The sequence below is a fragment of the Ammospiza caudacuta genome, chromosome 21 (assembly GCF_027887145.1).
Source record: "Ammospiza caudacuta isolate bAmmCau1 chromosome 21, bAmmCau1.pri, whole genome shotgun sequence".
Taxonomy (NCBI): domain Eukaryota; kingdom Metazoa; phylum Chordata; class Aves; order Passeriformes; family Passerellidae; genus Ammospiza; species Ammospiza caudacuta.
This window is the reverse complement of record NC_080613.1, coordinates 625,001-640,000: the sequence shown is the minus strand read 5'-3', so window position 1 is coordinate 640,000 and position 15,000 is coordinate 625,001. Positions and strand designations below refer to the sequence as shown.

At 53.6% G+C, this 15,000-nt stretch overlaps 1 protein-coding gene across 3 annotated transcripts in view; it reads left to right on the top strand.

The window, feature by feature from the left end:
- PBX3 (PBX homeobox 3) overlaps positions 1–15,000 on the top strand; it is a 102,890-nt gene that overhangs the window by 81,431 nt on the left and 6,459 nt on the right. For all 3 annotated transcript variants that reach the window (XM_058818224.1, XM_058818223.1, XM_058818225.1), the window contains 4 exons: positions 2,430–2,671; positions 6,774–6,964; positions 8,808–8,943; positions 14,909–15,000. The exon at positions 14,909–15,000 is cut by the window's right edge and continues 74 nt beyond it. In XM_058818224.1, the coding sequence (XP_058674207.1) occupies positions 2,430–2,671; positions 6,774–6,964; positions 8,808–8,943; positions 14,909–15,000 (661 nt within the window). The remainder of the gene's footprint in view (positions 1–2,429; positions 2,672–6,773; positions 6,965–8,807; positions 8,944–14,908) is intronic.

Genomic DNA, 15,000 nt, shown 5'->3' with positions numbered 1-15,000 from the left:
GCTGTGGTGGTGCCCATGGGGTGGCCGTGGTGGTGGCCATGGGGTGACTGTGGTGGTGCCCGTGGGGTGCCCATGGGATGGCTGTGGGGTGCCCGTGGGGTGGGTGCTGCCGCGATTCCTCTCCCATGCAGCGCCGGTGGCGCCGGTGGCTCTGCCGGGAGTGATGTATTGTTGTGTTCTTTCCCGTCCCTGCTGCACCTTAATTCCTCGATGCATTGAAAGGTCAGTGAGCTAAACAGTAATAAACTCACAGGGTGATAGAGTGAGGGATAAAAGAAGGAAACAATGGCCACCGAGTGTGAGCTTATATGTCAAAAAATACATATATTACCAGTGTATTCAAATCAAGAGTAATTCATAAAGGCAGGTGCTGCTAGGAGCAGCTTTATTGCCGGCCTATAGCAGAATGCTCCTGTGTGCTGAGGGGCCTGCGAGATGTTCTGGCTCCTTCCCAGACAACGTGGGGAGTGTTCGACCTGCAGCCAAGGGGCTGCTGCTGACGAGCCACGTGTCTCACTGGTGACAGAGTTCATCAGTTTTGCAGGCCCCTGCCCCCAGGGACACCAGACACTATTAGTTGTGCTGATCTGCTTCATATAGTTCATAAGGAAAGCTCCGAATTAACACACAGCTTAATTCTTGTTAGAATTAGCTAATCAACTCGTGGCTTTGCCATTCAAATGAATGATGTGTCTCACTGAGGGGCAGGATAAATGTTGTGTCCCCACACACACTCTGTCATCCCTCTGCCTGTGGGTGTCCGCGGGCTCCTGCGCTCCGGATGGGATGCTCTGGACATGGGAGCACGTGTGGGATGAACACAGAGTGCCACCCCTGTGCCACCAGCCCCCGAGCACGCTGCCTTGCGTGCCAGACACCTGAGTGCCTTTGTCACCGTCCCCATGGCCGAGCTCCCTCCTGTGCTCCAGGCCCTGGGCAGCCCCTGCGCCTCAGTGCAGCCTCAGCTCCTGCTGCTAAACCTTGGGGGCTGCTCGCTCACTGAGTCAGGTTCATGGGCAGGGGCTGGGGCTTTGCAATATTGGTTTGAGCCTGGGTGTACAAAGCCCTCGCTTTGGCCTGCTGATGGAAGTACATGATGCAGAAATCACTGCAATTGTACCAAATTATTTTGCTGCAGGATTTGCTAGGCATCTGCATTTGGGAGCAGAGTGGGACTGTGATGGGATAGTGGGAGGGAGATGGGTTCTGTAGTGAAAGCAGAAATGCAGCTGAGGAATAACAGCTGGAATAGAGCACAGTAAACACAGACTGAGAAAGGGTCCAGAAGCTAAAAGGAAAAACAACAGCAGAAATCATTGATGAGAAGGGAAGGAAAGCTTGAGTGGATTAAAACCAGGATGTTATTGAACAATCTGACAGCAGAGCAGAGGAGGAGAGTGACAAACAGGGGAACAACTCACCAAGAAAATCACCCCTGTGTTACAGCACTGCGGGCCAGGAGCTGTGCCAAGGCAGACGAGGGAATGAGGGGTGGGTGCAGCACTCCCTTGGCCAGGCACCACCAGCCCTGCTGCTGCAGGCACTCCCAGGTGCGGCACCACCTTCCCTGGCTGCAGCATGGGTGGCCTGGGCTGTCCCCAACACGTGTGTGCCATCTCAGGGACACGCCAGGACAATGCGAGGTATCATCAGCGTGTGCCTGTGGACCTCTGAACAGGCAACAGAAATCATTTAAAGAGATGATGAGACGTTTTTATTATTCCCATGAAATTATATGGAATTACAGTTTTAAATGAAGGTGACAGGTTTAAAATGTGTATTTTAGAACAAGATTAATGCCTTGTGCTATGTTGAGTTGGAAAGTTAGCCAGTGGGGGGGTCATGTCCCACTGTGTGTCCACCTTGAGACAGTCAGTGTGGAATCCTGTGCTGTCCCCTGAGTGCATGGAGCACACTGCTGGTGCCCAGGTCCATGCCTGGCAGCTGTGTGCTGCTGGCACATCTGGCACAGCCTACACAGGTACTGTTCCTGCTGTGTGTGGGAGCAGAGAGGGTCCTGTGGCACTGCCAGACTGCATCTTACGGGGCTGGCTGGTGTGCTGGGGCCATGCTGGGGCAGGGCTGTGCCCGTGGGGTGCTGGAGCAGGGCTGGGGCAGGGCTGGGGCAGGGCTGTGCCCGTGGGGTGCTGGGGCAGGGCTGGGGCAGGGCTGTGCCCGTGGGGTGCTGGGGCAGGGCTGGGGCAGGGCTGTGCCCGTGGGGTGCTGGGGCAGGGCTGGGGCAGGGCTGTGCCCGTGGGGTGCTGGGGCCATGCTGGGGCAGGGCTGTGCCCGTGGGGTGCTGGGGCCATGCTGGGGCAGGACTGTGCCCGTGGCCCCCGGGCAGGTGGGTGTCACAGAGGGCTCGTGGCAGGTGGGCACATGCAGAAGTACTGACTGTGTTTTCTCTTGTTCTCTCTTTTCTGCCCAAGGTTTGAGCATCCGAGGAGCCCAGGAGGAAGACCCTCCCGATCCTCAGCTAATGAGACTAGACAATATGCTTCTGGCAGAAGGAGTCTCAGGTCCGGAGAAAGGTGGGGGATCGGCGGCAGCAGCTGCAGCCGCAGCAGCCTCTGGAGGGTCTTCAGATAACTCTATTGAGCACTCAGATTACAGAGCCAAATTGACCCAGATCAGACAAATCTATCACACAGAGCTGGAGAAATATGAACAGGTCAGACATCAGTCTCTCAGTTGTTCGTGTACCTGACACTGCTCTCCTCTGCTTGCCAGTGCCCACCGCTGCCCACTCTGGACCACAACCCTTCCTCCCCTTCCCCACCCCTCTGCCCAGAGAGAGCCACCGTGGCAGTCTGTTGTCTGTCGGGCTCCAAGGAGCTGCTGGCCGGAGCCAGGACGCATGTCTTGCATGTCTGAATGTTTTCTGTTGTCTGTAACTGCACAAGAGCAGCACCCAAGCCCGTGTTTCCCCCCTTTGCCCAGCCCACAGAAGGCAGAGAGGAGGAGAGATGTCTGTCACTCAGTGCCACCCTCTGCCCTCACACAGCTGGGTCTGGCAATCTGGGGGGCACAGGCAGATAGGGGCTGCTTTGGCCATCTCAGCCCACAGGCTGCTGGAGCAGGTGGCAGGATACTCTGGCACAGACTTGGCCACAGCAGGTCAGCTGGAGCAGGTCTGAAGAGAGTGGGCAGTGAGGCATCAGCAGAGCACCTGGCCCAGGCTTGGGGACAGAAACTGGGGAAATCCTGGTTCAGGCAGATGCCAGCACAGTGTCTTTGTTTGGAGTGAAGAGCATGCTGCAGAGACCTGTGGGTTTGTGTTCACCACTGGGACCTGGTGACCCAACACATTGGGCACGCCGGTGGCACTGAGAACGTTTGCCACGTGCTGCCAGGTGCCAGCAGCACCGTGTGTCTCAGGTGCCAGTGGCACTGCCTTGTCTGTGCTGTCTTTTCCACTGTGTTGTTCAAGTGGAGAACAAATAACTGAGCAAGCACCTGTCAGGGTCTGTGTACAAATCTGCTGTTCTCCCCAACCCCAAGGCCAGCAGTCCTGGTGAACCCCGAGCCCTCCTCGCCCTGCCAGGGGCAGCTGTAGTGTGGGATGGGGTGGCTGTGGCATGAACCTGTCTCCCACAGGCACAGCACACAGGCTGCAGGCAGATCTGGGCCACAGAGGCAGCAGCTCCGTGCTCGCAGCCGCTTCCTGGCAAACATCCTTGGACTCTAATAAGTTTAATGACGTGGGGGAAGCAGGAGCATTTTTTGCCCTGTAGCTCCATTTACAAAGGTTTCAGCTGAAATGTCACAGCCATCCGTCCACACCACAGGAAATTTTGGAGGATGCTAAAATGCTGCTGGAGCAGGAGAGAGAGGTAGAGCAGAGGATGAGACATGCATGCTTCCCCATGGATCCTGACACCCAGCCACGTCTGCTCAACAGACATATGATGATTTCCCCAGCCTGGCAGCAAACTGTCTCCCGCTGGTTCGTCTCACTGCAGTGCCCGAGAGACAGCCAGGGCTTGGCATCTGAGCCTCTGGCGCCACAGGTTCTGGGAGGCAGGAGCTCCTGCAGCGGGGAGCCCGTGCTGGGCACCTGCCCGCGGTGCAGAGCCGTTCCTGCCATCCTGCCCGCACGGGCAGCCCCGTCCCACGGCAGCAGGAACCAGAGCGCCTTCCTGGAGACATTTCCAGGCTGGCTTTGATCCTGATATTTGTTGCCAGTCAGGGGAATGCACTCAGGAGAAAAAAAAAGGGAAAGAGAAATGGAAAGTGTGTCACGCCATCACCCAGCGCTGCCTCGCCAGGCGCCGGGAGAAATGGCCACGCACAGGCAGCGCCTTCCATAATTTACAGCTCCTATAACAGAGATGACATATTGAAAGCTATCTGCTGTAATTACACTGAAATACATTTTTTTGCTGTAGGCAAAAGTACTGTAAGGGTCCCAGGCCTCCTGGAGCAGCTGGGAACCCACTTCCCAAGTTCACAGATGTCTCCTGAATTCACCCCGAATTGGGACGAGGTGTGGTAGCTCAGAAGCCACCACCAGCCTCACAGAGCACTGGCTGCCACCCTGCCCCTCAGCATTGTTTTGGGCCATTTCCGCTCTTTTTCCTGCGCACTCGTGATGAAGCACTGAGGCAGCAGGAGCATCCCTGCTCCTACAAGGTTTCTGAGCAGGTTAACAAGGCCATCACTTATAACCTGACATTATTAATAATGTCTCAGGCACCAAGCAGAGGCCTGAAAAATAGTCCTGGAAAAGGGATCAAGTAGCTTGGACGCTATAAATAAACAAGAGAAACAAGACAAAGCATCAGAGTCTTCTGAGCTTCCTCCCGCTGTGTTGTGTGAGGCAGCTCTGCATAGGGGAGGTGCTGGTGGAGATGAATTAAACCCAGGCTCTCCCAGCAGCTGTAGCCAAACCAAGTCTCATCAGGCAAGCTGAGTAAAGTCAGAGAAAGGTTTTTGCTTCTTGAAAGCAAGAAACTAATTATTGCTTTTCAAAGTCCAGTTTTTGAGATGAAATCTCTTATAGAAAAGACATACCTGAAAATATTTCTAATGCAACAGTTGCCAATTTTATTGTACTTTAAAATTGAATTTCTGGGATCTGAAAAGAAGGGGGCTTGTGGCAAACTGTGTGCCTGGAACACCCATCCAGTGCCAAATTCTTGGGTTCAGCTGTATCTTGGAACAATCAGAGCTGCTGCCTGATCTCAGGGGGAGAGCTGCTGCCCCATTTTGGTGCCTGTGTCCCCTTCCCTTCTATGCAACATTTCCTGAGTAAGCCAAAGCTGGTGTCATCGGTCAGAGGGCTGGGCCTGAACTTGTGCATGCTCGGGGTGTCCCCTGGTGAAAGAAAGAACGTGCTGGTGGGCAGTGAGGGTGGGCAATGTCCAACCCTGGAGCCCTGGCACAGCCAGGCTGGCAGGGGCTGGTGGGCAGTGAGGGTGAGCAATGTCCAACCCTGGAGCCCTGGCACAGCCGGGCTGGCAGGGGCTGGTGGGCAGTGAGGGTGGGCAATGTCCAACCCTGGAGCCCTGGCACAGCTGGGCTGGCAGGGGCTGGTGGGCAGTGAGGGTGGGCAATGTCCAACCCTGGAGCCCTGGCACAGCCGGGCTGGCAGGGGCTGGCAGCAGCAGCGGCTCAGCGGTGGCGAGCAGAGGGCTCTGCACCAGGGCCGCCTCCAACGGGTGCTGCACGGATGTAAATTAGCCTGTAATTTACTTTCAGTAGTGTAAAGAAAAAAAATCACTTTGCCTGAAGTGTATGCATCTTTCTTAAGGGTGTACCCAGATTTTAATTATCTAAATGTAAATACTTAACGAATTTTACTTAGAGTAATGAGCTAAAGTGCACACTACATAAATGAGATGTTCTAATTAATCATGTATGAACTACTGGTTTAAAGAAAAGCTATGTGAATTCTGCGAATGTTGGGCTATTGCCAAATTGCTAATCAGCATTTGCATTCATAGATGGCTTCACTTAATAAGTTGTGAGACGTTCAGCAAATGTTATAGGAAATTATGAGTTTTTAGATGCATAAACTTTTCACTTTTAACTCCTTCCATTGCATAATCTGTTGAAATGTTGGAGAATCCTTGAAAATGTGGTTGTCAGACATATTATGTACATATTTTGCTGCCTGCATGACAGGGAGGGGGAGCTAGCAGAGTTTCTGTCAGGCTCCAGCCTGCAAAGGGAAGTCAGGACAGCAGCATGTGTGGAGGCTCGGACCAGGGGCATCCTGGTGGTGGCTCAGTCTGAAGTTTTTATCACCGTGTCACAGACTGGGGGTGGTAATTGAGGGCTCCCTGTGCCTGCCCTCAGTGCCTCGGCTGCACAGCGTGGGCACAGTGGGCACAGTGCCACTGAAACCCACCCAACGCGGGGCCATGGTGCCTCAGAAAGGCCTCGGGTGCCTGGGTGCTGCAGGGGGTACCCAGGCACAGGGCTCGGGGTGTTCCCCCCTGGCTGTGAGGAGTGCAGGTCCCCGCTCACACCCTGCCCCTGCCTGCAGCTGCCACAGGGGCTGATCCCACTGCTCCCTTCCACGGGGGTCTGGCTGGGAAAGGGGAAAGGATGAGCATGGCAGGAGCAGGGCTGTGCCACTGGGCTCCCCTGGCTGCCCCAGGACGGCTGCAGGGATCCTGGGCAGGTGGGATCCTGTGGCCATGCATGTGGAGGGGACAGGGCCGTGTGAGGGGTCCCCCTCGGTGCTGCCTTCCCCCGACAGCCAGGTCAGAGCTTGTGTCCTTGTGGGGCAGCACAAACCCACATCTGAGCCTCTTCTTCCTCCACAGGCATGTAATGAATTTACCACTCATGTCATGAACCTCCTCAGAGAACAGAGCCGGACACGTCCCATTTCTCCCAAGGAGATTGAAAGGATGGTGGGCATCATTCATCGAAAATTCAGCTCCATCCAGATGCAGCTCAAACAGAGCACTTGTGAAGCAGTAATGATTTTAAGATCAAGGTTCCTTGATGCCAGGTAAGGCAGAGGCAAGTGGCCCTGTCTCTTTTTGGGGGGAAGCAGTAATTTCTGGGCAGCCCAGTAGAGTCTGGCCATACTGGGAGTGGTGTCCCATGTCAGCAGGGATGGGTGGGAGAGGCTGCTCTGTCCCACCAGGAGCCTTCATCCCCAGCTGCTGTGCAAGGGATCCCTGTACAGTAGGACTTCAGAAGCAACAAGGTCTTTTCTTCAAATTTTAGTGCAAAGACTGGGCTCATTTACCCCACCTTGGACACCTGCACCACCGTTGGAGCTCGGTGCCTGTCCCCATGGCGGCCTGAGTGGGCTGATAGCTCCACAAGCTGCCAGGAGGCAGGCAGACAGGGATTAGGAGGGGGGTTTAGGCACAGTCAGAATTGTTTTGAAACCTGATGAAGTACGATAGTGATCCCCAGCCCCATCCCCTTCACAGGGCTCCGGTCCTCAGAGCAGGGCCTGGCAGAGCAGGAGCGGAAAAGGGAGGAGCAGCAGGCGCCACACGGAGCCTCCCTCCTCCAGCAGCTCACGCTTCACACCTGAAAGCTGCGAGGAGCTAAACAAGACCAAAATAATGTTATTAACAAGGAGGTCACTGGCAGGTGTGGGAAATCAGGGTAATTGCAGGCAGTTGGAGGAGATGTCTATGGAGAGCTCCAGGAACGCAAAGGTAGAGAGTGCAGATGTACATTTTAAAGTGATTTCTTTAAAAAGGAGGAAGGTAAATAAGGCAAAATGAGCGGAAGCATAGTAATGAGATAAACAGAGCTCTAGGGAGGGAGCCTGCCTGCTCCAGGATACAGCGCAGTTAGCAGCACCGTGATACGCGGCGGGAGCGCGCTGGGGATTGCGCTCGGCTGCCGGCTGGCCTGGGGCACCGGCGCTGATTGCAGCAGCCCTGGGGGAAGGAGCTCCGAGGAAATGCTCAACTGGAGCCTTCCACAGCACGTTCTGCTGAAGGAGAGCGGCTGCTGGCACGGAGGGATGGCACTGCAGCTGTGCAGGCGCTGCGGCGTGGGCTGCCCCATGGTGAGGGCTGCCCCGTGGCTGGGGCTGCAGGCTCCTGGGCAGAGCACGGGCAGGTGCTCCCTGCAAGGCTCTGTGCTCCAGCCAGGTAACACCCCATGGTGACTGCTGCAGGCTCCTGGGCAGAGCACGGGCAGGTGCTCCCTGCAAGGCTCAGCCAGGTGACACCCCTGGGCCTGTCCCGTGTCCCATGTGGGCCAGAGCCAGGGCCCCGTGCAGCCCATGGCAGGAGGGGGCACAGATGGGTCTCGCTCACAAAGCCCTGAAATCCACTTGCTGTTGGAAGCCAATTAGCTCAGGGAGGCCACGTGAGGACACATCAGCACGGCTGCCCCATCCTGTTGTACCATCCTGACCCCAGGGAGCTGTGCAGGGGCCCAGCCGACCTGTGCTGAAGGGAAGGAGGGGAAGGAGGTCTGCCAGGCTGCTGCTGGCACAGAGGGGCTCCGTGGCTGGGAGCTGTGGGCTGGGCTGTGTACCCAGCTGTGGAGGAGCCACAAGGGAGGCTGCTGCCTCAGCACCTGCCTCACCATTTCTCCCACAGTGTGTGAACGTGGCCTGTGCTCCCATGGGATGAACCCTGCAGGGAGGTGGGGATGTGAAGCCAGGGGCAGAATCCAGAGCCCCTGGGGCAGGGTGCAGGGTGTGGTGTTGCTGCCTGCTGCTCCTTCCCACATTATTGGGGAGCCCAAAGGGATCAGGGCGCCAGGACAGCTCTGCTGTGCTGTTCTGTGCTGCAGCACAGCCTGTGAGCTCCCCATCCAACCAGGGATCTGCTGGCATCTGGAGGAACAGTGGTGTTTTCCTTTTCTCATTTCAGACGGAAAAGGCGCAACTTCAGTAAACAAGCCACAGAAATCTTGAACGAGTATTTTTACTCCCACCTCAGTAACCCCTACCCCAGTGAAGAAGCCAAAGAAGAGCTGGCAAAGAAGTGCAGCATCACGGTATCACAGGTAAGCAGCAGGGAGGGCCCCTGTCCCCACAGGGTGGTGTTGGCTGCAGCTGCTTTCCCTGTGGGCCAAAATACCTGCACAGCTCAGACTGGTGTCCTGCTCAGGCTGGTGGCACCATCGAGTTTTCCTTCACCAGGCAGCTCAAAGAGCAAAACATCTCTTGGCACTCCACGTGGCCTGCATGTTTGCTAGAAACCCCAATCATTCTCCCACAACTCTGGCTTGCACAGCTTGGGGGAGAACCTGAGCGTGTGGCAGGGAAGTGCCCTGCAGTGTCCAAGTTCTCCTCTCCTGGTGAGCTGGTGCGCTGGCTCCTCCCTGCTCCCTTGGCTCCCTTATCAATATTTCAGCTCCTGGAGAGGAATGGTGCCTGCGGCGTGCGTGTTAACTATTAATGATTGCAGGCTGCACTATTGGCATTATTAGCAATGCAACCTTTAGCTTTATAATTAAGACCTGAGTTGAGATTTACTTTATAGGCCTCCATTGAATGCATGAAAAATTCAGGCACTTTATTGAAGACTCTCAAATGAAAGTCTGCCCAGCTCCTCCAAATTTGGAATTACTTGGCTTTGGCTGCCCCCAGCAGCAGCCCTGACAGAACTGCCCTGGGCATGTGTGTGTGCCTTGCTGTCCCCTCGCCTGTTCCTTGGCATGCAGCACATACCCCACTCCAAATGGGGTGGCAAGGGGCTGTGCTCGGTGCCAGGGGAAGGTACGGGGTGGGGAGGGAGGCAGTTTCTCCCAGTCCATTTACAAATAGCTGTGGTGATGGGCAGAAGTTTTTGAGGGAAATTCAGCACACAGCTTGTTCCCTCTCACATTGCTCCTCCCTTGCCCTTGGCATCACAGGAGCCCCGTGGTGGCTGCTGGGCTGCTCTCAGTGCCCTCAGGCGCCCCTGCAGCTGCTGGGGGTGCCTGGAACCACCAAACAGCCTGAAAGCACACGAGTGCCAGGGCACTGTGGTCTGCAGCCTTAATCCTGCTGCTGGTTCCAGTCCTTGGCACGAGATGCTTTGTGGCAATTACTTCAGTGAGTTGTGTCCAGAAATCTTCAATGTGATCCAAGGCAGCCTGCTGTATGGTTAGGAGAGGCCATGCCATCAACACCAACTAAAACAAACCAGAAGTTCCTCAGTTTTGTTTAATGTAGTTGGGCAAGATGACATGTGAAAAAGCCCAGCAGACCTGCTGAAGAGCTGCTCCCTCTGCACCCAGGGGTGAGCTGTGCCTGGCAGGAAGGGGCTCAGTGATTCCTTGGTGTGGACAGATAAAAAGACAGATCAAGATAAGGCTGAAGTGAATGTAGGAAATGAGATGGAACATTTGAGAAGCCATAACTGATTGCTTCTAGTGCTAATAGATCTGATTTCTTTCTTAATCAGTTGTTTGATAAGATTTAATGTATATGCTGTAGAATGAAATAAAAGGCAGGCAGATGGTCCAGCAACCCAGCAGTGGCAGAGAGCCTGTGACAGGAATATAGGTTTGTCTTTTTAATATTTGATACAGACATGAATTAGTTGTTCCTTGAATCCATTAGGAAGTCTGAGAGAGCGATGGGAGTATCTGCATTGCCCTCCACAGCACTGCATCCAGCAGCCTCAGCCTTGCTGGGTGACATTGCCAGCCTGTTCCGAGGGCAGTGCTGCCCACCCAGCCTGGCACCAGGGATGCAGGGCTGGGCCCTTAGGATGGCTGGAGCTACACTCTGGCAAGGTGTTATAATGACTTGGAAAAACTCGTGTTGCTGTGGTAAAGCCCGGAAATGGGGCCACGTATCGTGTATGGGAGAGGAGCATGTATGAGAGAGAGGGAGTGCCTGTGATCAGCTGCTTGCTTGAGTTCCTGATGGATCTGCTGTCACAGCTAGAGAGCATGAATACCATGGGTATTCTAATCTTTGATTTCCAGAGGCACTTCCAGAGGCTGCATGGCAGTACTGCAGGCTTAGTTGGTATTTTGTAGGTCGAACTGGGCTGGAGGTATTTTTCTTTTACTGAAAAGGGTGTATATTTTTGAGGCCATGTGGTAGGGGAGCTCTGAGCAGGCACTGCAGAGCAGCCCCCACACTGCTGTGGTGACTGACAGCAGCACTCAGAGGCTGCAATCTGAGCTCGGAGTGAATTGAGCAGTCACTGGGACCCTGGCAGGAGCAGCATCACAGGGGACAAGCAATGGCATCCCAGGACGTGCCTGAGACGCACCTCGCTCAGGGCTTCATGCAACATCTCTGAGTGTGTGTATTTTCAGCCTTGACCAAGTGTCCCTTGGACCTTGCTGTGCCTGTCACCATGCCCCATTTACCTCCTGTGCTGCAAATACCCCAGAGGGCCAAAGAGCTGGAAAAAGGAATAAATAACATTAGGGGATGGCTTTCCAAACTCTGGAGCTGTTGGCTCGTCTCTGATGAAGAGGCTTTGTCCTTTCCCTGGCTGAGCCAGGCTCCTCTGTAGCCTCTCCTAACGATGATCCCAAGTGTTTCTCTCTTGTACTGTCAGTGCCTTGTACACGCTGGGGGCAGATTCATGGCAGAACATTTTCTCCCTCAAACACTTAATTAGTGAGTGTTTTGGGTCATCCTCCCCCCAGATTAAGCTGCTGACTGGAAATCCTGCTGCCATGGCACTTTACTGAGCTGCAAAGAAAATTGTCTCTCAGAATCGTTTCATTGCAGGTGGGAGATCGATGGTTTCAGTTTTGATATCGGTGTTTAAAATAATATGTAGAGAAGGTTTTTCAAGAAAAGCATAAAGACAAACTATTTATTAAGATGAACACCTCACACAATTTCATTTTTAAGAGTGCGGAAAAGGTAATTCTGGGGAAAAAAATGTCCTTAGCAGAGAACATTGTTGGCTGTAATTCAGAGCCGCCCCATCAGCACACGTTGGAGGACATAAAGTGTATTGTGTGTTCTCCCCTCCCATGGCTGCGAGGCTGATGTTTTATATTTTGCAGATGAGCTCTTGCAGGGTGTCCATCACACGGGCTGGAGAGAGGGCACAGCCAGTGCTGAGAGCGGGCACTGGAGTACAGCAATAACATTTTTCACCACTTCAAACAAAGGAAGGATGTGGTTGACAAGGGAATATATTTAACATTGCTTTAAAGAAAGGATGCAGGAGCTGGTTTCCAGCACCCCTCTGGTCCCTGGTGCTTCTGAGTGTTTCTGTGAGCAGGTGGACAGGGAAAGCTGTGGATGGAGGGGCTCTTACCCCTGGACTTCATGTGGGAAGCAAGGAAAAAAGCTGCAGCATAATGAAATAGCTCTGGAGGTAAAACTCCTGGGTTTAGATCACAGATCAATGCTGTAATTGTGCAACATTGATTTTTAACGTTTCCTGGTTTGTACCATGTGTTAGGTGTGGAACATAGACTGTGTGCTACAAACATGGAAACACAGCGGAAAGATTTCCATGAATCTGCAGCTCCCCAGTTCCAGCAGTGATGCTCTGTTCCAAATGAGCACTGATTTATCCCAGGAAATCACCCACTCTGGAGGCAAAGAGGCAGGCCTGCCCCATCCCAAATCCCACATTAGGCATCTTGATGATTTCAGTAATAATTTATTGTCTTTTTATTTAACGTTGCAATTAACATGATAAATAAGTGCAACAGTATTGTTTGAAATGTAATATACAATTAAGCCAAATTAATTAATTGGCCTTCAATGATCAGGAGGAGAAAGATGTTCATTTTTTTTTTATGTGAAGAGATAGTTTGTTTTAATGAAAAATGTGTTGTGAGGCAGCTCACAATGGAGACAACTTCCATGTTTGGGGTGAGCACAGGGTTGGGGGTGAGGATCTGGGTCCCGGGGAGCCCAGCACCTGCTTCCCTGGGACCACGGCAGCACAAGCCAGGTGAGGTGTGCTCCAGGTGGGCAGGGATCCTAAATCCTGCCTGGCACAGCCTGCTGGGGCAGTGCCCTGTCCTGGCCAGGTCCAGGTCCAGCTGCCCAGGTCAGACATGCTCTCCCAGCTGCAGCCCCCAGGTGTCCCCAGGTGTCTGTGGGTGTCCCTGGGTGCCCCTGGGTGTCCTTGGGTGTCCCCGGGTGTCCTTGGGTGTCCCCAGGTGTCTGTGGGTGTCCCCAGGTGTCTGTGGGTGTCCCCGGGTGTCCCTGGGTGACCCTGGGTGTTCCCAGGTGTCCCCAGGTGTCTGTGGGTGTCCCTGGGTGTCCCTGGGTATCCCTGGGTGCCCCTGGGTGTCTGTGGGTGTCCCCAGGTGTCTGTGGGTGTCCCCGGGTGTCCCTGGGTGACCCTGGGTGTTCCCAGGTGTCCCCAGGTGTCTGTGGGTGTCCCTGGGTGTCCCTGGGTATCCCTGGGTGCCCCTGGGTGTCCCCACATTCCCCGGGCTGGGGCACGCTCTGCCCTGCGCTGTGTCACAGGAGCACAAAGGGTCCTTGGGCAGAGGGGATGGGGCAGTGACCGTGGCATCCCGGGCTGCTGCAGCTCCTCTGGCAGCCTCGAGGCCGGGCTCAGTCTGAGGAAGAGTTGAACATTTCTGGATATTCATTTAGATGTGGTGTGCGGGTTAAACATAACGTACGAGCACTGCTCCTCTCATTGCTTCCAATTAAACCTTGCTTGTTAGTTTAACCTCTAGGTAATCCCATCAAACAATTGATGTCAAGGAAACACTGCCCACAGTGGCTCTGGATGAGTGGCCATTAATTTTAATTGCCTTGATATTAAAGATTAAGAAGTATTGGGACTAGCAGAATGGAAACGATCTGATGTCAAGCAAATCCACTCGTTGAGGCTTCCCCAGGCTGCTGGTGATATTAAAATTTTACTGTGAGAATTAAATAAACCTTTATTAGTGATGGCTGTTGTTTGATTGGTCCAGGGGCGTGCATAAACAGAGGGGTCTCGTGCACATCCGTGGACAATACGGTTGATGTGCAGAGATTCCTCAATTATGATACTGTTAATAAAGCATAATCTGATTGTACACAATAATTATTTGCTGGGTTTCATTAATGTATTATTGCTTCTCTGACTGACAAGGTGATATTAAGTGCAATATATAGAATATGGTGGAGTATTATCAGGGGAGCAGGATGTATAAGGTACCTTCCATATTACTGGTAAAGGCCAGAGGTTTTCCATTAATTGTGGTTAAACAAAAGCCTGTGCCACATCAAATAGAGCAGGATTTGGCTCCTGCCTCATCAGGATCCTGAACTGGGTGCTTTGACAGGGCCCCAGCCCCTGCCATGCCCTGTGACTGCCTGATAACCACTGGGCTGTCACTGGTCCCTTCCCCTTTACTGCTGGAGCTGCTCTTTTATTGTCTCTGCTGTGTTGGCCATTGTCCATGTTCCAAACTGGGTTTGTTATTTAGGAGCTCTGTTACAGCAGCTGAAGTTAAACAAAGCCCCTAAGCAAGATTGTATAAACTTCCCTGAGCGGCTCCAGGCGTGACCCCTGTGCGGGTTAATAGCCAGTGCCCTGGGAGCCACCTTGGCTTCAGCACAGATCTTCAAAGGGACATGACAAAGTGACTTTTCAACCATTATTGATTTATATGATTCCTTTCATTTTCAGCCAACCAAACACGATTCTGTGAGCGGGCTGCCAAGGTTGTTCCAGCCCAAAAATAAAGAACAATTGCTCTCACTGCCCGCTCGCCCTCAGTCAACCGGACCTTGGTCCCCCCTGAGCAGCTTTCTGGGTCTTGCGCAGTTTTGCTGACAAATGGCCCATGGTGGTAGGGGACAATGCCGTGGTACAGTAAGCTCTGGGATATGTGCAGTCATCAGTCACTTGCTGTGCCTCAGTTTGCCAAGAGAGCAGCAGAGCCAGGTCAGCCCAGCTCCATGGTGATGTTTAACTGATCCGGGTTAGTGCTCAGTTACCCAGAGCACGTATGGGTCATGTTTCTGACATCTCAAAGGCATCCTGCTTTGCCCAGCCAAGCACTTTGTGTCCTTCACCCTGCCCACCTCTCTCCACTGCAGGTGTCCAACTGGTTTGGCAATAAGAGAATCAGGTACAAGAAGAACATTGGGAAGTTCCAGGAGGAAGCCAATCTCTACGCGGCAAAGACGGC